Genomic DNA, 23796 nt, shown 5'->3' with positions numbered 1-23796 from the left:
ATTATCTGTTCTATCCACCTGCTAAAATATTTCTCAAACATGTCCACTTTTCTCAATCTATGCTGGCATTACACTCCTGATTTCTCTCCTATCCTTCTTGAGTACCTTCTGTGGTCTTCATATGCTTCCTATTTCTCTACTGCAGTCTCTAAAGGTTGAAGTTACTTAGGATTTCTCTCTCATGCCTTTCCTTGGGTGGAAAGGAAATATAAAAAAAGAAAAATGAGAGTTATGTTATTAGAAAGGCATGGATTTTTAAAGTGATTGTGATAGTGAACTGCATGCTAATTTGCTATGAGAAAGTGGAAAATATACCAATAATTACTCTAAACAAAAGTCCAGGGAAGGAATAGATGTATAAAATTTGAGGGAACATTTCTAGTAGAGTTAGTTCTTCATGGTTTATTTGAGAGTAAGAAAAGTATATTATTCCTTTGCTTCTAGATTGTACAAAGTAAGTATCCAAAATATGATCTTAGGCACACGTCAAGTGATCTGTAATACATTTTATTTTTCTAAGCTAACAAATGACTTTAAAACATGTAAAAGAAATGAAAAAATATGCTCCATAATTCATTAAAGCGTAAACATTTCTGTTTTCTCCCTTTTCTTGCCTTCATCCTTGCCACTCCCACCCAGGTTTTCCTCAGACATTCAGATTTTCCAGAAATTTTACATCTTTACATCATAGACTATTGATAAAGAAGGCCAACTCACAGTGATAATGGGAAAACTAGTGGCAGCATTGAGTAGACAGATTTGCACAGTAGTTTGCACAGCTATGTTTAGAACGTAGCTGATAAATTTTTAAATCTGGAAGAACCTGAAAGTTGCCTGTGTAAATGGAATGAAGGTCACCAAGTGTATAGTAAATTTATTAATCATTAATATTTCCCCTCTGAACCACAGCAATAACATCATTATCATAAATACCTAGTATTATATCAGATACATAGTAGGTGCCTAATAGGATTTGCTGTTTTAGAAAGGAGGGAAACTTCAGTTCTCTGGAAAATTCACAGATGGTGAAAGATAAAAGTAAACATCACTAAAAACTGAAATGCTCAGTTCTAGAAATGGAAATGTACAGTCTTGCATTGCTTAACCTGTGGATAGTTTTGAAAAATGCATCTTTAGATTTCATTATTGTGTGAACATCATGGAGTGTACTTACACAAACCTAGATGGTATAGCCTACTACACGCACCTAGGGTATATGACGTAGCGGATAGCCTATTGCTCTTGGCGCTATAAACCCGTACAGCATGTGGCTGTACTGAATACTGTAGGCAGTTGTAACACAATCAAAATATGTGTGTATTATACCTATCTAAACGTAGGAAAATTATGTTTATAGTTATGTTTAAATATGGTTTAAAAGATTAAAAATTGTACACCCGTTTAGGGCACTCACCATGAATGGAGCTTGCAGGACTGGAAGTTGCTCTGGGTGAATCAGTGAGTGACTGTCAAGGCCTAGGATGTTACTGTACACTACTATGGACTTTATAAGCACTGTACAGTTAGGCTACATTAAATTTATAAAAAAAATTCTTCAATAATAAGTTAACCTTGGTTTACCATAACTTTCACTTTATAAACATTTTAATTTTTTTAACTCTGACTTTTTTAATAACACTGATCTTAAAAGACAAACACATTGTACAGCTGTACAAAAATTTCTTTATAGCCTTACTCTATAAGCTTATTTCTATTTAAAAATTTTTTTATTTTAATTATTTTACTTTTTAAACTTATTTGTTAAAAACTAAGACACAAATATACACATTAGCCTAGGACTGCACAGGGTCAGGATCATGAATATCATTCAGTGTCTTCCATCTCCACATCTTGTCCTAGTGGAAGGTCTTTAGGGGCAATAACATGCATGGAGCTGTCATCTCCTATGATAACAATGCCTTCTTCTGAAATACCTCCTGAAGGACCTGCCTGAGGTTATTTTACAGTTAATTTTTTTTTTAATAAGTAGAAGGGCTATACTCTAAATTAGTGATAAAAAGCTTAGTACAGTAAATACATAAGCCAGTAACATGGTCATTTATTATTATCATCAAGTCTGTGTACTTCAGGCATCCACTAGGGGTCTTAGAATGTATCCCCCTTGTATAAAGGGGGACTACTATATTGAATAATTGTGAATTAGTGATCTGTATCATAAATAAAATAATACGGGCTTGTGTTGTGGGAGTGGGTATACACAGGTATCTGATATGGGTGGAAGTTCCAAGGGAAGATCCAGTTTTTAAAAAGAATAGCAAAAAGTGCATTTTAGGATATGTGATAAGATTATTTATTTATATAAATTTAAACATGTAAATGAATAAAACAGTGAATCCTGTCCTTTTATTTCAAATTAATTTATTAAAACCAGAAAACAGCAGCTTAGGAGATAAATGAGATTTACTAAAAATCTGCTTTAATAGCCCAGCTGTCTTCTAACTCATATTCAATGATTTAGTGCATCAATAGCAATCTGCTGTGTAAGATAACAGTATGTATACAAAGTAGTACTCTGATTCAGATTCTCTTCCAATCCAAGTTAGTTAACCTGTGTTTATTATACCTTAGGTAAAACTTCTTTGTGCAGTAACTTTTTTTTTTATTTTTCTGATTATTACTTTATAACATTAAAATTAAATCCATTTGTTAACATTAAATGTCAAAACATGATCTTTATGAAATAAAACTTAGAGTTTTCTTAGGACAGTGACGAATTTAAATTTTAGAATCACAAAATGTTGATTGACATTTTATTTTATTCCTACTGTAGCCTGTCATATTATTTAATCCCTTTAAAATATTCCACCTAACTAAAGGAGGCTTAATGTAATCATTTCGAGTTTTTAGAGTTTTAGAACCAGGAGGGATCTTAGAGGTTTATCTAATACAATCTCTTCATTTTACAGACAGAGAAGCTCACTTGGTCCTTAGAAAGCTATGATTTGACGAATTTCTCAAAATTAGTCATTGTAAGAAACAGGACTGTAACCTAGATTTGCTATACATATCTTATTTTCTGATGCTTTCTAATTTGAGTCTAATTGAAATATAGAATGTGCTCAATACAGGCAGTCCCCAAGTTACAGATGACCTGACTTGTGGTATTCCATACTCACAAACGGGCTCCCAAGCCTACCCATAAGGATAATATATAATTAAAGAATTCATTTAATAATTTGGGAACTAGTTTCTTCCACACACATAAAATAAATCTGCATGGTGTAAGCAGTTCATTGTTGCAGTATCTTTACTCTAGTGACATCAGCATTATTTTCGTCTTAATTTTTTTATTTGATTTTGCGAGTCTGTGTTTACCCTTAGGACCATGCCTCCAAAGTGAAAGTCCGCTGCAAGTCCAGGTGAGCCTGCAGCGAAGAGAAAGGTGATTACAATGGAAATGAAAGTAGAAATAATTAAGTGTATGGAGAAAGGCTAGATGCCATGACTCGTTGGGAAAGTGTTAGAGTTCAGTCACTTGACCATCAGAAAAATTATATAAAGGATAAAGTAAGAATAATGGAACATGTGAAAGACAGTCCTCCAATGAAAGCATCAATTATTAGTAAGCAGTGTGGTCAATTAATTATTAATATTGAAATGGAAAGGTTATTATTGATTTGATTAGAAGATCAGAAGAAGTGTAACATTCTTATTAGCTTAGTGTTGATGCAACGTTAGGTGAATGTTAACCTTTAATACTTTTTTGAAATTTCTCCTATCTAAACTTTTTATGTTCTGTTTGTTTGAATTAAAAGAAAGAGCACAGTTAATTTCTGTAACTTATTATTACAGTACAGGTGTAATATTATTACAGTATTATGCTGTATTATGCATATTACTACCACATGTGAGCCATTATGTTAAAATAGTATCATTGTTATTACTACTGCTACTACCACCACCACCACCACCACTACCATACATGCACTGTTCATCAGGGATCTGAGTTATATTCAAATCCAACCTGAAAATGTTCTCAGGAACATAACGCATCTGTAACCCAGGAACGACCTGTATTTGCATGTTGAGAGGTCTTCATTAATAAGAAAATCTGCATAAACAATAACGAACAAAAGTGCTGTAGGAAGGAGTCAGAGTCAAGTTTCCCATGAAAGAGTCTTCATTGTATGTGGTTGATAATTATCCAGTTTCTTACTATTCCATCTCTTTCATCTCTTTTTTTCTTCTACACCCTTCTCCCCCCTTCTCAGAGTGCAGATGGGAAGACTAAAGTGGACTTATTATACTAGACCAAATGGGGAGATTAGACTGAGGGAGACAGGGCAAACTGGAATAGATTATATTTTGTAACTTCCCAAGGTGATTCTGATGTTCCAACACAGTCACTGGAAACCAAAGGAACTAAAAACAGGAAATTGTTTTTTAGAAGCACTCCAGACTTCATCAAAGTTGGCAGTATTATAAAGTTATAGATTTCTCTGTTAGTCTTCTATCCTACACCTGTGAAGTCTACCTTCCATGTTTTTGATTTTTAAAATTTTCTTGTTTTCTTTTCTCTATCTTTTAAGCATTGTTTGTTCAGTAATTTTTTTACAAAGGAATATAAAATGTAAATGTGAATATACTCATAAGACAGATATTCCTTCTTTTAATAAATCTTTGAAATGTCACTGCTCTTATCCTTATTTAAAGAGTAGAATTTGCTGAAGCTGTTAAAAATATTTTACTGAAATCACATCTTACAGAAGACAGATAATTTTTAATATTTTTATTATATTTTCTGTGCTTCTTATTTCCAAAAATTTTATAGGTAGAGCAGGATGAGCCATAGACTATGATGGGGACAATTAGGTTATGTTATTTATTCCTGTAGCTATGAGTCATGTAGCCACTGTTGGGTATGCAGAGTTTGTTAGGAGCAGCCTTTTAGAGAGTATTTTCTGAGTATTTGATAAAAGTAGTTGATGAGTTATGAACATTAGCAAAACCATTTAGTCTGATAAACACCTTTAAAATTGCTCATTTTGTACAGTAGCCTTATAATTTTATAATTTAAATGAAAAAAATTTTGATTATTTAGTCAGGACAGGGGTTGGACGATCATATGGCGGTTGAAAGAAGATATATGAAAATAAATTTTATTTCTTAACAGTAGTTAAGAATTATTGTACTGCACTGTCCAATAAAATATAGTGACTGGCATACTCCACCTAGAATTCTGGGGTGACTTTGTCTTCACAGGTCTTTGTAGAACATGATCTAAATCTGGTCAGCAAACTATGGGCTGAAGGACACATCCTATCCATGGACTATTTTTATAAGATCCATGAACTAAAACTGGTTTTTATATTTTTACAAGATTGTAAAAACAAAACAAAGAATGTGGGACAGAGATTGTATGTGGCCCTAGAAGAGCAAAATTTCTTGATCCTTGATCAGAGTCATGGAGAAAGCTCTATTTGGTCACAGAGAACCATTTCAGGCCATTCAGAGTTACAGGCATACTTTGTTTTCTTGTGCACTGCTTTATTTTGTGCTTCACAGTGCATTTTTTACAAACCGAAGGTTTGTGGCAACTCTATCGAGGAAGTCTGTTGGTGCCATTTTTCTAACAACATTTGCTCACTTCATGTCTTTATGTTACATTTTGGTAATTCTCACACTATTTCAAACTTTTGCATTGTTAATATATCTCTTGTGAACTGTGATCAGTGATGGTTGATGTTACTATTGTTATTGTTCTGGGATGCCACAAATCACACCCATGTAAGATGGTGAACTTAATCTATAAATGTGTGTGTTCTAACTACTGGCCAGTTATTCCCCTGTCTCCATCCCTCTCATTGGATCTCCCTATTCTCTGAGATTCAACAATATTTAAATTAGGCCATTTAATGGCCCTACAGTATGTTCAAATGAAAAAAGGAATAGCACGTCTCTCACTTTAAATCAAAAGCTAGACATGATGAAGCTCAGTGAGGAAGCCATGTTGAAAGCCGAGACAGGCTGAGAACTGGGTCTCTCGCATCAGACAGCTGGCCAAGTTTTGAATGCAAAGGAAAAGTGCTTGAAGGAAATTAAAAGTGCTGTTCCAGTGGACACACATGGCGAGAAAGCAAAATAGCCCTATTGCTGATATGGAGAAAGTTTTAATGGCCTGGATAGAACACCAGACCAGCCACAGCATTCCCTTAAGGCAAAGCCTAATGCAGAGCAAGGCCCTCTCTTCCATTCTGTGCAGGCTGAGAGAGATGAGAAAACTGCAGAAGAAAAGTCTGAAGCTAGCAGAGGTTGGTTCTTGAAGTCTAAGGAAAGAAGCCATCTCTATAACATAAAAGTGCAAGGTGATGCAGCAAACTTTATTGTTGTCTTATTTTAAGAAATTGCCACAGCCACCTCAGCCTTCACCAACCACCACCCTAATCAGTGAGTAGCCATTAACACTGAGGCAAGATCTTCCACCAGCAAAAAGTATGACTCACTGAAGGCTCACATGATCGTTACCTTTTTTTAGCAATAAAGCATTTTTAGATTAAGGTGTATGTACATTGTTTTTTTAAGACATAATGCTATTACACATGTAATATTCTACAGTATAGTGTAAATGTAACTTTTATATGCACTGGGAAACCAAAAAATTTATATGACTCGTTTTGTTGCAATATTCTCTTTATTGTGGGTGTCTCGAACCAAACCTGAAATATCCCCAAGGTATGCCTGTATTGTTAAAATAATAATATAAATGAAGAAAATCAGCACATGTGGAATGTTCGTTACAGTATTGTTTACAGTAGTACAAACTTTGAAACAGTTTAGAAACAGACTAGTTAAATAAATTATAAGACATCTGTGAAAAAAAAATAAAAAAAAAAAGACATCTGTGTACTAGAATATTATGCATTAGGAGCCATAACCCATGATTTATGAAAGGAAAAATGTTGATTACATGAAAGAGTAGGGGACCAGATTCCACAACAACGTGCAGTATGATCACGCCTGTAATCCTAGCACTCTGGGAGGCCGAGGCGGGTGGATCGCTCGAGGTCAGGAGTTCGAGACCAGCCTGAGCAAGAGCGAGACCCCGTCTCTACTAAAAATAGAAAGAAATTATATGGACAACTAAAATATATATATACAAAAAATTAGCCGGGCATGGTGGCGCATGCCTGTAGTCCCAGCTACTCGGGAGGCTGAGGCAGTAGGATCGCTTAAGCCCAGGAGTTTGAGGTTGCTGTGAGCTAGACTGACGCCACGGCACTCACTCTAGCCCGGGCAACAGAGCGAGACTCTGTCTCAAAAAAAAAAAAAAAAAAAACCACACATACATACATACATATGCTACTGATGTCTGTGTAGGTACAGAAAACTTTATATACTTGAATATGGGATTTTGGGTGACTTAAATATTTTTCTAATTGTTGCTTTTTTGTCATTGTTAATTATGTTACAGTGAAATTAAATAATTTATCTTTTTGTATGGAAAAATTAAACATAAATAGTTTTAAGTCACAAAGAGAATAAAGTATTAATATGTAAAATAGTATTAGAAATATGGAAATGCTATTGAAACTCAGAAGTCTTTAGAAAAATTAAAGAAAGTAGAACTGCTGCTAACATTCTGTTATAATCCTTAGAGTTTCAATAGTCTGTGTATGTAGTAATGGCATTTCAATGAGTCCTTCAAAGAAAGTAGTACTATTTTTAAGTGTATCCCTTACAGTGTGAGGTACATGTATCGTAGAGAACACTTCTGTCCACAAAGTATGTCTTCATGTCACTTTCAGAGATAGATTGTTGAGTTAGCCAGACCATAAAATTAAAATGGAATTTCTTCCATTTTTCTTTCCCTTTGTCTTCCTTCCCTTCCTTTCCCTTTTACTTTTACTTTTCACAGTATATTATGGAAGTGCAATTTACATGAAATAAAATACCGACTTTACGTTTGTATGCAGCTCTATGTCTCTAGTACTTAGTTTTCATTCATTTCTCTCTGTGATATTTTGTGATTTAATGTAGATGTATTTCACATCTCGTTAAATTTATTTGTATGTATTTGATATTTTATTTGATGCTGTTGTAAATGTTATGGTTTTACTTTGTTTCCATCGTATGTAGTGTTTAGAAGTACAGTGGGTTTTTTAATATTGGTTTTTATATCCAGTGATCTTGCTAAATTAGTTGTCATAGTAGTTTTTCTATTCTTTTGGATTTTCTGTGTCTAAAATCATTTCATCCGCAAATAAAGACTAGTTTTACTTCTTTTCCAATCTTATACAGTAGTCCCCCCTTGTCTTCAGAGGATACATTCCAAGACTCTCGGTGGATACCTGAAACTGCAAATAGTACTGAATTCTTTATTTACAGTTGGCCTTCCTTATCTGTGAATTCAGCCAACCACAGACCAAAAATATTTGGGTGAGAAAAACAATAAAAAATGACAGTACAACAACAAATAATACAAATAAAAAACAATACAGTTATAGCAACTATTTATATAGCATTTATATTACGTTAGGTATTGCAAGTAATACATAGATGATTTGAAGTATATGAAAGGGGCTGGGCGTATGCAGTGGCTCATGCCTGTAATCCTAGTACTCAAGGCCAAGGGGGGAGGATCACTTGAGGCCAGGAGTTCAAGACTATCTTGAGCAGGAAGCAACACCCCATTTCTTTCTTCCCCCCCCTTCTGTCTGTTCTTTCTTTCTCTCTCTTTCTTTCTTTCTTTCTTTCTTTCTTTCTTTCTTTCTTTCTTTGAGTCTCGCTCTGTTGCCTGGGCTACAGTGCTGTGGCGCCAGCCTAGCTCACAGCAACCTCAAACTCAGGGGCTTAAGCAGTCCTTCCGCCTCAGCCTCCCGAGTAGCTGAGACTACAGGCATGTGCGACCATGCCCGGATAATTTTTTTCTATGTATATTTTTAGCTGTCCAGATAATTTCTTTCTATTTTTAGTAGAGACGGGGATCTCACTCTTGCTCAGGCTGGTCTCGAACTCATGACCTCGAGCGATCCTCTTGCCTGGGCCTCCCAGAGTGCTAGGATTACAGGCGTGAGCCACCGCGCCTGGCCATGACACCCCATTTCTACAAAAAAAAAAAATAGAAAAAATTAGCCAGGAGTGGTGATGTGTGCCTGTAGACTCAGCTACTCAGGAGGCTGAAGCCAGGAGAACACTTGAGCCTAGGAGTTTGAGGTTGCAGTGAGCTATGATGTTGCCACTGTACTCTAGCTGGGGCAACAGAGCGAGACTTTCTCAAAAAAAAAAAAAAAAGTATATGGGAGGTTGTGGATAGGTTAAGTGCAAATACTACACCATTTTATATAAAGGACTTGAGCATCTGTGGATTTTGGTATCCACAGGGAGTTGGGAGTTAGGGTTCCTGGAACCAATCCCACAAGGTTACTGAAGGATGATCGTATTTCATATCATACCACAGCATGTAAAAGTAAATGCTTAGAATGGAGAGAAACCACTTGCCTAATATAGTAGTAAAAAGATTTCCTCAGGGAGAAGTTTAAGAGAAAAAGGTTTGAAGGAGTGCAAGGATTTAGACTTATGTTCAAATTTGTGAGGTTCCATGTTGGAGCAGGGGTTGGTAAATTGTGTCACAGTGACCAAATCCTCCCTACTGCTTGCTTTTGTGAGGCCTGAGGGAATGGTTCTTAAATGGTAGAAAAAAATTCTCAAAAGAATAATTGTATTTTATGATGTGAGAAAATTAAAGAAATTCAAGTTTCAATGTCCATAAATAAAGTTTTATGGGAACATAGCCACACTTACTCAATTCTGTATTGTCCGTGTCTGCCTTTGCATTTAAACAGCGGAGTAGAGTAATTGCAACAGTCTGTATGGTCCACAAAGCATAAAATATTTACTTTTTACCCCTTCACTAAAAATGTTCACTGAACCCTAATTTAGAGCCTCTTCTTTTTTGGTGAGTGTGATATTTTTAAATGGGGTTTTTACTTTCTAGGATGGCAGTACACAGTTGAGTGAGTTAATATATTTTCTACCCTACAATTAAGTAAACAAAATATCCTGTTCTTTTGGTCATTAAAGGTTGGAAAAAAAATTTTTTTTTTAATTCTGTTCTCAGAATTTACGTGCATATATGTTTTAGTCTTTTTTAAAAAAACCTTTGGGCTTAAACTCTGTAAAGCCATTTAAAATATATATATATTTAAATAGACCATTTTGCTGCAAAATGAATAAATTGCTCATAGTTGAACATGGACTTTTATTTTGAAGTTTTTAAAGAGTGTGCATAGAGTATATTTGTATGTGCAATTTAAAGATTAATAAAACCAGCACCCATATATTGACTGTTATTTTCCACACTGGCAGCAAAGCCTTTTAATTGATTAGATTTGCATTGCTATATGGATTTAAAGCTTTTTTCCCCCACATAATTCTTTGTTTTTGGAGGGGGCGGTGAAGAGAGACTTATATTTTTCACAATTGTAATTGATCTAGTGTTTTGTTGTCAGTGATCCTTTATGTTATCCTTTATGTTGAAAACATGTCAATGATCCTTTATGTTGAAAACATTCTGATACATTCTATTTGAGACTTTCTACAGAAATATTAGTTTAATATTTTCTATTGCAAATAGGAATGAACTGGTTTTACATGGAACAGAGGCTGTACTATTTTAACACATTGACTGCCACACTAGAAAAAAAAATTTTCCTTGGGGCCACAGTGTTTTATTAAGAAAATAGAATAAAAACTTTGAAAATAAAGAGATCTTTTCTAATTTCATGAAAAATTTGTTACTTTTTATTGTTTTCTGTGGGTGAGTTATATGCAACTTGAAAAATAGTTCTCACAGCTTCCGTGAAAAGACTTGTGAGATACATATATTTCACAGCTCCCGTGAAAAGACTTGTGAGGACCCAGGCTCAAAACTAGCCTGAGTTAAATATAACTCACATAGTAGTTAATGTGTTAATTTTATAGTATAAAACTGTTACCTTTCTGGATTTTGCTGAGTCACAATAGAAACAAGGCACACGTGGAAATTAGGGAGGAACAAAAATTAAAACACTTTTTTCTTTGTAAATAAGAATTAAGAGCTATTATTTCCATATTTTTGGCCCCTTAAGAATCTTTATTATTAATTATTTAATTTTATCCTCGATGGCTGCATGTTAGCATATCTGGAAGTTAAATATATATTACTAATAGTCCCAGGAAATATTCATATGTAAGCTTGCTTGCTATATTTTTGTTTAATTTTTTTTATCTGTACAAATTTATGGGGTATACGTGCAGTTTTGTTACATGCATACATTGTGTAGTGGTCAAGTTAGGGCTTTTAGGATTTCCTAAACCTAAAAGCCTGAGTAATGTACATTGTACCCATTAAGTAATTTCTTACCATTCTTGTTTAAATTTTTTAAAATCTTTTTTTTCCATTTAAAAATCATTGTGTAGCCAGAAACCTCTTATCTGTCTCTCCTAAATGAATTTGTCTTATTTATTGTGCCCTTCTTCCATGCCCCCACCTAGCCAAAAACATTGAAAAGGTGGACTTCCATATGAATTAGTGCTTGCCATGAAGTAGAACCACAGAAGTGATGGCAACATGTTCCTGAATGAAATGAGAGATGGATGACCTGGCAGTGATCTCTCAGTGGAACAGAAGCATATGATTGGCAGCATGCCATCTGGGATCAGAATTTAGGAGATGGTACAATCTAAATGACTGGGGACACTTAGATTTGGCTAAAGAAGTGATTGCATTTAACCATGCTAATAAACATGAATTTAAAAAAAAAATTTGAGAGACCAAAACTGGCCTTTGCACTTCAGTTTAGTGTTCCTCTTTAGATTAATTTTTTCTACGTTATCCTTTACTACTAGTATGCTGTACATTGATGTACAGAAGCATCCCTAAAAGGACTAATTTATAAATCCAGCCTGACTAGAAGAGTTTTAAGCTTGTGATACCTAGATGCATTTGTTTCAAATAAGTGTCTGGGTCAGTCCTTACAAACTTTAAAATAGGGATACCGTTCTATCAGGTTTTCCCCACATAGAACTGTTTTTTTTTTTTTAATTGAAAGTAAATTGATATAGGCAACTCTTTTTCTTGACAACTTGCACAAGTGTGGTAGAAAACTAATTAGCACAGTAATTAGTCTCTGCTTTGATTTTGTACAGATTTGATTTTATCTTATTAATAACAGTTTCACCAGGCTTTCCCTTTGATTTCTTAAACTCCTACCCCTCTTCTGAGAGAGCATTAAGTTAATAGGAAACATGTTGATGCTGATTCTCTAATTATACATTCAGAAGGTTTTTCATCTCATCAATCACTTTATTGTTTCTTTTTGTTTGTCCATTATACTTAATCTTTAACTAACATAGTTTTTCTCATGATAAAAGTAAATGTCCTTTGGGAGTCCAAGGTGGGAGGATCACTTCAGGATAGGAGTTCAAGTCCAGCCTGGGCAACATAGCAAGACCCCGTCTCTACAAAAAATAAAACATTAGCCAGGCATGGTGACGTGCACCTGTAGTCCCAGCTACTCAGGAGGCTAAAGCAGGATGATTGCTTGAGCCCAGGAGTTCAAGGTTGCAGTGAGCTATGATTGGCCCACTGCAGTCTAGTCCAGAGGGAGACCCTGTCTCTTAAAAAAAAAAAAAAAAAGTAAATGTTCGTTTCTAGAAATTGGAAAATAGAGGAAAATAAAAATAAGAAAATAAACTACCCGTAGCCTTCTACTTACTGACAAATACTGCTATTTTCATATATTTCCTTTGAATTGCTCTTTTATGCCTCCCCCCCCCATTCCCCATATACAGTTGTGGAAACCTATAATTTGCTGTGCATTGTCTGTGGTGCAGTGTTGAATAAAATAGGCAGTCTTTACACTCAATGGATTCAAAGTCTAATATTCTTTAAAAAGTTATTTTTTTAAATTAATTTGCTGTTGTAGAAGAAATACATAAATAGTCTCTGCAGAAGACATGGATAATGTTCAAGTTTCTACTTCTTCCCATTCCTTTCCTTGTTTTCCTAAAGGTAATCACTGTTACTGGTTTGTGTGTGATTTTTTTTTATGTGATTTTGCATATATACATGTTTAGTTTTGTTTTGAGTCAGGGTCTTGCTGTGTTGCCTAGGCTGGCCTTGAACTCCAGGGCTCAGGATGAGTAGCTAGAATTACAGGCATATGCCACTGTGCTCAGCTATTTTCAGCTTTTTACCATGAAAATTTTTTAGCATATATGAAAGACCACATAGTATAATGAAATCCAATATTTCTATCCCTCAGATTCCACACTTACTGACATTTTATTATTTGGGATTCATCTCTTTACCTCTCTGTGCCTTCCTTACTGATGGAATATCGTATCATGAAGTTAAATACTTCAGAATGTATCTCCTAGAAAAGAGGTTTTTTTAAAAAAAAAAATTAACAGTACTATTATTATACCTAACTAAATTAACAGTAATTCTTTAATATCATCTTATAGCTAGACCATGTCAAAATCTTCCCGATTATCTCAAAAATTTCTTTTTATGATTTTTCTCTCATTCTTCAGAGTTATTGTTTCCCAGGAGCTCAATTGTAGGTTGACAGTAATTTTCTCTCATTATCTTGAAGGTACATTGCTGCCTTCTAGCTTTGTTGCTGTTGGGAAGTCTGATGTTATTCTAATGATCATTCCATTGGATAATTATCAGTCCTTTTTTTAATGACTTCTTTTAAGATTTTTGTTGTCTTTAGTGTTCTGCAATTTTGCTACTTCGTGTCTGAGTGTGGATTGGTTGATTCCACTTGGGTATGTTGTACTTTCTGGTTCTGGGGATTATTTTTAAACAATTCTGGGAAATTTGCAGCTATTATCTTTTTCTTTTAAAACTTTGAAAAAAGTAAGAAATATACATCCAAAAAAAATTAAACAAAAAAAGAAAGAAATATACATCCAGAAACATATAAAAATATGTATACATATAAAACATGTATAGTTTAATAATAAAGTGGATATCTTTGTAACCTTTTCCCAGATCAAAAGTACAATAGAATATTTCAGGTAGCTCGGAATATCCCTGACCCACCCATCTCTTGCCATTTGTATTCCTTTTCCTTTCCCTTAGGCGCGGGGCAGTCATTATCCTGACTTTATCACCTATGTGCATCCCTGAAATACAGGTTTCTTTTGTCTGCTGAAATTTATATGACCAGCATTGTATTCTTTATGTCTTGCTTTTTTTTTTTTTTTGCTCAAATTATGTTTGTGACATTTGTCTTTGTTGTTGTGTAGCTGTAGTTCTTCATTTTCATACAACTATTATTTCTTAAAATATTTTGTCTTCTTTTTCTCTCTCCTGTTCTTTTCTAGTACTTCCATTATGTGTATGTTGATGTGCTTAATGGTGTTCCACATTTCTCTGAGGCTCTGTATTTTTTTCTTGTTACTCTTTATTCTCTCTGTTCCTTGGATTGTGAATAATCTCTATCAATCTGTGTTCCAGTTTGCCATTTCTTTCTTCTGGCAGTTCAAATGTACTTTAGAGCTCTTCTAGTGAATTTTTTCAGTCATTGTTCTTTCCAACTCTAGAGTTTCCATTTGGTTGTTTTTAATAATACATATCTCTTTATTGATGTTGTCTGTTCATTGTGCTACTGTCAACTTTACTTCTTTATGGTTTCCTTTAGTTCTTTGAACAGATTTATAATGTGTCTTTTGAAGTCTTTATAAAATCCAATACCTGGATTGGTAGTACATCTTGGTAGAACATCTTGAAGGTAGTATCTTTTGCCTTCATTTTTTCTGGTATATGGGTTATACTTTCCTGTTTCTTTGCATGGCTTGTAATTTTATGTTGGAAACTGAGCCTTTTATATAATATTGTAGCAACTCTGGGTACCAGTCTTGCAACCTCCCACCCCTTTCAAGGGCTTATAATGGTGGTTTATTTATTTAGTGACTACATAGATTATTTTAGTGAAGTCTATTTCCCTCTTGCAGTGATAAGCCTCTGGTATTGCTTGTTAGGGTCCCAGACGTGGGTATGTCCACGTGCAATCTGGAATGACAGTGTCTGTCAGGGCTCTCTTTTACTTTCTTTCCCTGACCACACCCAGTTTTTAAGCTCCACTGATTTCTGGCTGGCTGCTCTGTTGTTTTCAGCAATACCCTAGAACATAAATTGCTTCTCAGCCAGATCTTGAGGTCAGTGCTTAAGATTTATTCAGACTCCAGGAGGGCTCATCTTGGCTGTCTTTTTCTCCGGTTCTCACCTGCAAGCTTAGCTGGCCTACAGTTTACCTTGTATCTTGAGTCTGTTCCCAAATGGCCTTTCATTTCATCCAGCTTGCGTTTGAGATTGCCTTTAGGCTTGGACTTCACACTCTTGCAAATGAAGTCAGTTCTTTTGGAAGGAGATTCTCACCTATCTCTTGGGGATGTGTTATATGAGATGATTTGTATGCTTATTTTTGTTTATGTCTTAGGAAAATTAAATACAGATATTTCACTAAATAAATAGCAAAGTGGTGGAGAGGTAGAATGTAGTCCTATATAGTTGACTTTTCTGTATAACTGCAGTTTAACCTTTGAGAGAAATTTTTGAGTTTTTGGGTAGATGCTTTTCTAAAACATAAATAAACTTTCCTGGCTTCCCAAAGGTTATACAGCCAGTCTTGAGTTCCATAGCATATGCATATTTATGGTATATGTATATCAGTACTTTGGTACTTGATTTAAAAAGGGGAATAAGTATTGGTGCTGTTATTTAAACAGTCACTTACCTTTTTCACTTAGCACACTGCCCATAGTTACAGTTCACTCTGTATAAATAACATGCTTTGTGAAATATGTGCCTAATACTGAAGCAGTGTACAACTTGCTTCTTATTTTATGTTGTTTCTTATTTTTGAAGAAGGTTGTCAGATATAGCTGATACATAACAAATAATTCATTCTTCTTTTACTCATTCATCAAATATGTGAGTACTTACTATTTTCTAGCTGTCATGTTGTAGCTGCTCGGTATACTGTCATAAATGTGATGATGTACCAGGTAACTTCTCTGTTCTCCTGAAGCTTCCAGTCTAATGGGAATAGACTATTAAGTAAACAAGAATTTCATAGTTATAAAACATTAAGTAAAATATGTAGTGTGTGGTATCATATTAAAGTTATAAAAAATTTATAGTTTGTAGTTCTATGTATATATTGAATTGCATGTATGTTTTTTGTGGAAACTTCTAAGATGTTATATAACAAAGTGTGTGTGTATATATTTCATATTGATAAATAGCTTTCAATTATGTATAATTATAGTGTGTATATCTTTGGTTGTATAGTATATTTAGGAGTGTAATTTCTGTGTAACTCTATTCAGTGGAGTTGCATCATACACACATTTAACTTATTAAAAATTCACTATTAGATTGGCAGAAAATTAAAGGATTAATTTAAATAGAGCAATCAAATACTTGAAAAATTTTGCAAAAGTATTGTTTATTATATACTGTATTTAAGTGTATACACTTGATTTTCTTATTGTAGTAAAATATATGTAACATAAAAATTTACTATTTTAACTATTTTTAAGTATACCATTCAGTGGTATTAAGTACATTCACAATGTTGTATAACCATCACCACTGTTACCAGAAGTTTTTCATCATCCCAGCAATTTTCCCTCCCCTAAGCACCTGGTAATCTTTATCCTACTTTTACTTTTTTGAGACAGAGTCTCACTCTATTGCCTGGGTTAGAGTGCCATGGCATCATCATAGCTTGCTGCAACCTCAAACCCCTGGGTTTAAGCAATCTTCCTCCCGAGTAGCTGGGATTACAGACATAAGCATCACCATGCCTGGCTAATTTTTTCTATTTTTGGTAGAGACGGGGTCTCTCTCTTGCACAGGCTGGTCTTGAACTCATGACCTCAAGTGATCCTCCCACCTCAGTCTCCCAGAGTGCTAGGATTACAGACATGAGCCACCTAGCCCAGCTGTTTTCCTACTTTCTGTCTCTGAATTTTCCTATTCTAGATACCTCATAAGAGTGAAATCATAATCTTTTTGTGACTGGCTTATTTCAGTTAGCATAATATTTTCAGTATTCATCCATGTTATAGCATGTATCAGAATTTGATTCCTTTTAGGGCCGAATAATATTCCGTATGGATGTACTACATTTTGTTTATTCATCTGTTGATGCACACTTGGATTATTTCTACCTTTTGGCTATTGTGAATAATGCTGCTGTGAACATCGGTGTACAAGTATCTATTTGAGCCTCTGTTTTCAATTCTTTGATTATATACCTAGGAGTAGTGTTGTTGGATCATATGCTAATTCTATGTTTAACTTTTTGAGTAACTGCCAAATTATTTTCCACAGTGGCTGTATTACTTTACATTATAGTATATTTTTATACATATCTTTTGAACAAGACTCTGAACACAAAACCATGTATACAGCACTTCCTAAGTGATAAGGAATTTTGAGCATAATTTTGAGTATATGATTTTTATTTTGTATACTTACCACATGATATGTGAGATTTTTGATGATGCAAGAGCTTTGTTATGCATGTCAGAGTTGGCATGCATAAATCACCTGCAACTAATACTGTGTTGTATTAGTTGCAGGTCATATAGGAACTCAGGTAATGAGGTAAAATTTTGCTGTAATATTTAATTTTTGGAAAAAGTAATGTCATTTTACTTTTTGGGCATTTGTACTCTGTAACCAAGAATATGCAGCTGCAACTTTAATAATCATGACTTCTGTCTTACAGTATTAGAAAGGGCATGGGTTTTGAATTTGACAATCTTGTTTTTGATTTATGTCTTCAACACTTTAGCCTCAGTTTCATCTTTTATAAAGGGTGTACTATTTTCTTACTAAGTCACTGTGAAAATTCGGTCATGTATATGAAAATGAATTTTTTTCCTATAGAATTAATTACTGCATCACAAACTGATCACTTCTTTTTTTTTTTTTTTTTTTGAGACAGAGTCTCACTTTGTTGCCCAGGCTAGAGTGAGTGCCGTGGCGTCAGCTTAGCTCACAGCAACCTCAGACTCCTCGGCTTAAGCGATCCTCCTGCCTCAGCCTCCCGAGTAGCTGGGACTACAGGCATGCGCCACCATGCCCGGCTAATTTTTTCTATATATAGATTTTTAGTTGTCCATATAATGTCTTTCTATTTTTTTTAGTAGAGACGGGGTCTCGCTCAGGCTGGTCTCGAACTCCTGACCTTGAGCGATCCACCCGCCTCGGCCTCCCAGAGTGCTAGGATTACAGGCGTGAGCCACCGCGCCCGGCCACAAACTGATCACTTCTCAGAACTCCCACACGCCATCCTGGAAATTATTGGCTTTACTTGCCTTTTTCATTTAAAAAGATCTTTTATTTCTGTTTCTTCTACCATTATAAATCTTGTTTTTCAGTTTATTCTGTTTATTGTAATATTGGTTGACTGGCTTATGAAATAAAGTTATTCTCTAAATGAAAATTTGGGTTAGGATATTTGGAGAGGGAGAGAGCTTATTTCAAAGCTTATTTTGAAAGCTTATGCCAGGGAGATTACATTAAGGGAATTTCTCTATACTTGAAATTCCCTAAAATTTTGTACCTCTTCACATTTTTTAGATGAGTAAATCAGGTTCCATAGCTTTTGAGTATCTTATCCAAGATTATATAGCTACCTAGTGAAAGAGATGAGGTGGAAGCCCGCTCTTTTGCCTTGAATTTCCAGTGTCCTACCACAGCAGACTGCTCTCCTACGTTTTACCATTCATGAGATTACATTTGGCAACTGACTTCTGTGGTGTCTCTCTGTGGTGCTAGAAGTGAGCCAATGTATTTGTTTTTGTTTTAACTATCTTAAGGGATTTCTTGCTGCTTTATCCCTTTCCTTCCCTCTAAACCTCCCTCTAAACTGAAAGATACATACTTTTGCAAACTTTTCTAAAATTAAAAAGCAAACAGAAACAATCAAAAAGCAAAACCTCAATATGTCATCTTTTATTTATAGTAATTTACTTTCTAGAAGCTTTTTAATTCGTAAGCCCCAATGTATTGTTTCCTTTCCAACATTCACAAATTCCCTAAAATTCTAATAAGCTGTAGTTAAGGAAATAATATCTTAGCATCAAAAGATACTAGAAGTACAGATAGCATGCTTCAATTTTTTTCAGTTTAGTTTCCTGTTAGTGGACCCTACATTTGAGCCTGTGTTTTCTACACATACAGTTTTTGGATATTTAAGTTGGAGCACTCATTAGTAATCAGTTCTAAACCCCTAATTTTATATATGAGGAAAATGGATAGTGACAAATCTGAGTCCGCAAACCAGAAATCCTGAATTGTTTATAAATACATGCATGATTTGTTTTTTTAAACATATATTTTGAAATAATTATAGATTTACAGGGAGACACCATGTCATTGTATTTTTCTTCTAATTATTAACAAAAGTTAGTAGTAGTTTATAATAATTTTCCTAAAGGAAATGAAAATAATTTTCATCTTTTTTTAAGTTTGGCCATTTAATTGCAAAAATAATACATTTTGGGGGCAATAATTTAGATAATACAGATTTTTCTTAAAGTTAATAGTCTCTTACCTCCATTTTGTCTTTTGTGATATAATAACATTTTGGTGTCTAAACTTTCATATGTTTTGTTTTCTTAGTGAAACAAATCAAATATATACACATACAGGGTTTATATATTTATATAGAAGTAATTGTATATTTTGTGTTAATATCCAGCTTGCTGTTCTTAAAAAGCATAACTATAGAGTAGACATCTTTCTAAGTCAACACATATAGATCTACTACCTATGGCCATGTCATAATTTACTTAATTATTCTCCTGTTGATGGATGGTATGTTGTTTGCAGTTTTCTACTCTTACAAACAATGCTGCAGAACATAGCCACATATTTGTTGAAATATGTATCAGTATTTATGTTGAATAGATTCTTAGATAGGTGGTATAAGGGAGTGATAAGAGCACAGATTCTGGGGCTGAGACTTTCTGGAAGGAATCCAGGCTGCACTAATAGCTGTGTAACTTGAAGCAAGGAAATATGCTCCCACTTCCTCTTTCCCAAAGAGGTACTACTGGATCAGTATCTCTACTTTCAGGGTATAACTATGACAGAATGATGGGGAAAAAATGCTTTCTTGCTGTTGACTAACTAAAGAGGTTGATCATCTTTTTTTTTTTTTTTTTTTTTGGAGCCATTCTCACTCTGTGGCCCTAGGTAGAATGCAGTGGTGTTATACATAGTTCACTGCAACCTCAAACTCCTGGGCTCAAGCGATCCTCCTGCCTCAACCTCCCAACTAGCTGGGAGTACAGGCACCTGCCACCGCGCCTGGCTGATTTTTTCTATTTTTGATAGAAGTGGGGTCTTGCTTTTGCTCAGACTGGTCTTGAACTCTTAAGCTCAAGTGATCCTCCTGTTCTGGCCTCCCAGAGGGCTAGGATTATAAGCGTGAACCACCTCGCCCAGCCAGATCATCTTTTCATGTGTTTTAATTACTTGTAATTGTTCTGCGAACTAGGCATCATATTCTGTTCTTATGTTTTCTTTTAACGTATTTGCCTTTTTCTTACTCTTTGTAAGATTTCTTTGTACATTCTGGACATTAACTCTTCATTATATATAATGAACATATCCTTTGCTCTGTTTCTTGCCTTTAATTTTGTTTATATTGTTATCTTTCCACATTGCTAAGTTGATCATATCCTTTTATGGCTTCTGAATTTTGCTTAGGAAGGCCTTTTATATTCCAAGATTTAAAAAAAGAAGTCTTTTTTTTCTTCTAAACTTCAGTAGTTTATTTCAATGTATAGCTCTTTAGTCAGATCATTTGGGATTTATTTTGATTGTAGTGTGGATGTCCACATAGCTTCAAGTGGATAGCCCAATGTCTCATTACTGTTTATAAAATGGTCCATCCTTTTTCTGTGGATTTTTAAGGTAATTTTTATCCAGTATTAAAATCTCATAAATTCATTGGTCTGTTTCCAGATTATTTAGTTTCTTTGATCTTTGTCTATTTTTCTATAGCAGACATTTTGAAATTATTTAGATTATTGTAGCATTCTAGTATGGTTCAGTATCTGATAGAGCAAATCCCCACATTTTTCCTCCATAAGCTTCAAAGTGATTTTCATGCATTTACTCCTTTATGTAAACTCTAGAATCAGTTTGTCAAATTACATAAAAAAAAATACCACCGTGATTTCTATGGACATTACCATCGAGTTAGACATTAGTTTGTAGGGTATCAGTTTTTAACTTAAAATACAGGTGATTTCAACCTAATCTTTTACTCTAACAGTCTCTTTAACCTAAATTGTTACCTAAAATTTTTGAACTCTACATAATCTAAAAAGTTGTATTATTTAATTTTTAAAAAGTATTTGGGATATGAATGTCTATCTGTTGTCATCCCCCTTCTTATTTTTTGTGAACTTTTTGTAGCATTACCATAGGATTACTTTTGTTTAATATGTGTTTATTTTCCCAGTTTTCTTTGGTACATTATTATATAATTAATTGTAAACAGGTTCTATGGCATCTTAGTTTTACATTCTTTCTTTCTTTCCTTTCTTTTCTTTTTTTAGTTCTAACCTATATTTTTTGGGCAAGAGTTTGATATTAACATGTAACTGTAGGTGATTCAAGTCTCTCTTTCATTTGGTTTGTTTTGTAAAATGTGACATATTATAGAATACTATAATACCTCTTTAGATATGTGGCATTTTTACTAGCTTTAGGTCAAAGATGAGACAGTTTTTTTGTTTGTTTTTTGTGACGGTCTTGCTCTGTTGCCTGGGCTAGAATTGCAGTAGCATCATCGTAGCTCACTGTAACCTTAAACTCCCAGGCCAAGTGATCCTCTTGCCTCAGCCTCCTGAGTAGCTGGGACTACAGATGCGCGCCACCACTCCCAGATAATTTTTCTATTTTTTTGTAGAGATCAGGTCTTGCTATGTTACTCAGGCTTATTTCGAACTCATAGCCTCAAGCCATCCTCCCACCTCAGCCTCCAAAGGTGGTACAATTACAGGTATGAGCCACCGCCACTTGCCGATAAGACAGTTTAGAGTGCTATTTTAAGGCTGAAGATGCTTCTTTACCTTATATATTCCCTTAAAATATGTATGATTAGTGCTATAGGTTAATACTAAATGTTTTATATAGCAAAAAAGGAAGTTCTTTTGTATTGGTGTTGAATCTTAAATATTAGTGATGCCAGTCCGTTTATCTTGATATACAAAAATTTTAAAAAATATGCTCTGAAATCCACTCAAAGGCAGTAACAATAGTTGCTCTGTCAGTATTTTTTAAAGTTTTTGATGATGTAACTCTTGATTGTTGACTATGTAGTTTTTTTCTAATTTTTTCCTAGTAGTAAACAGTGTATTTTGTTTCTTCTCATGCAGGTCTTCAAAGTTCTACATTTTAGCTCACAGTGCTGAACTTCCTTCTCCCTTAAATTATTATAAACTTTCTCTGCTGTTTAATAAACGTGAAGATGTCTCGCAGTCCTGATGCGAAGGAAGACCCTGTGGAATGCCCTCTTTGCATGGAGCCCCTGGAAATAGATGATATCAACTTTTTCCCTTGCACCTGTGGCTACCAGATTTGCCGATTTTGTTGGCATCGAATTCGCACTGATGAAAATGGGCTTTGCCCTGCATGTAGAAAGGTAAATACTTCAAAATAACTTTACAGTTATTTGTTTTAACTGTACAGTTTTTTGCCATTGTAAGTATGCATAAACGAATTTAAAAGACTACAAAGCTCAGGTGAGATTATGGTTAGCATTATATTTTTAAGACATAATGAGGTGGAAAGAACATTGCACTAAGGAGTCAGGGTGAAATCTTGGCTTTGTTGTTAACTAGCTCTGTGACCTTTGTAAAGTCAAGTAACCTCTCTGGTTGGCCTTTACTTTGTTTTTTTAAAATCTGACGAGAAGGACACAGTCAAGAGTGCTTGCTTTTTAAGGGAATTAGGAGTGGAGAAGTAATTGATTTAGATAGGATGGTATAAAATTGGAAAAACACATTTTGTGTAGGAGGAAATTCACGTTAATTTTCTATACAAAATAGGAGAGAAGGTGTTTATAAAAGGGGTTAAAATGACAGAGAAATCCTAGTTTCAGAAGATAGTATTTGCTCATTTTGTTGAGCTCTTACAAAAATTCTAGGCTGCTATTGCTATCCCCATTTTATCCTTGAGAAAATAGATGCTTAGAGAACTTAAGTAACTTGTCCAGAGCCATCAACTTGTGAGTAGGAAGTTTGGGATTCAGATATATCTTTGAGTCCAAAGTCTTTGTTCTGAACTATTATATTATTGAAAAGCCCTTTCTAACTTTCAAGATCCATGATTTTTAATATTCTCTGAGTTGTTTTGTTTTGATAAGCCTCTGCAACACAGTTATAGAATAGTGAATGAGGTATTAGGGTAGGTAGGACTACTGCATTTCTATTTTGAAGGACTTTATTTATGACCTTAGGGATTAATGCAAATATCTGTCACATTATATAATTTGCCTTCTCTTTAATATCTGCTTCTATGCTCAGCAGATTACCTATTGGCACACACTGTCCAGCAATTTGTCTTTGCTGTGGTCACAAAGGAGCATCTCGCAGTAAACAGCAATGTCTTTGATAGACAAGTTGACAGGGTTCTCACATATAAAGATGTGCAACAGTAAAAAATCAACACAGATTTTAGGAAAATCAACCTCATTAGAGAGAAACACAAAGATCAGTAAGTAGAATATTCTAACAAGGAAACAAAGA

At 34.5% G+C, this 23796-nt stretch overlaps 1 protein-coding gene across 12 annotated transcripts in view; it reads left to right on the top strand.

Annotated features, from left to right (window-relative positions):
• The window catches only part of CNOT4 (CCR4-NOT transcription complex subunit 4), a 123472-nt gene that overhangs the window by 31786 nt on the left and 67890 nt on the right, over nucleotides 1-23796 (top strand). For all 12 annotated transcript variants that reach the window (XM_069462505.1, XM_069462503.1, XM_069462509.1 and 9 more), the window contains one exon: nucleotides 22426-22691. In XM_069462505.1, coding sequence (XP_069318606.1) covers nucleotides 22518-22691 — 174 coding nt within the window. In that variant the 5' untranslated portion in view covers nucleotides 22426-22517. The remainder of the gene's footprint in view (nucleotides 1-22425; nucleotides 22692-23796) is intronic.

This window comes from Eulemur rufifrons, chromosome 29 (assembly GCF_041146395.1).
Source record: "Eulemur rufifrons isolate Redbay chromosome 29, OSU_ERuf_1, whole genome shotgun sequence".
Lineage (NCBI taxonomy): Eukaryota > Metazoa > Chordata > Mammalia > Primates > Lemuridae > Eulemur > Eulemur rufifrons.
This window is presented reverse-complemented; position numbering and strand designations above follow the sequence as displayed.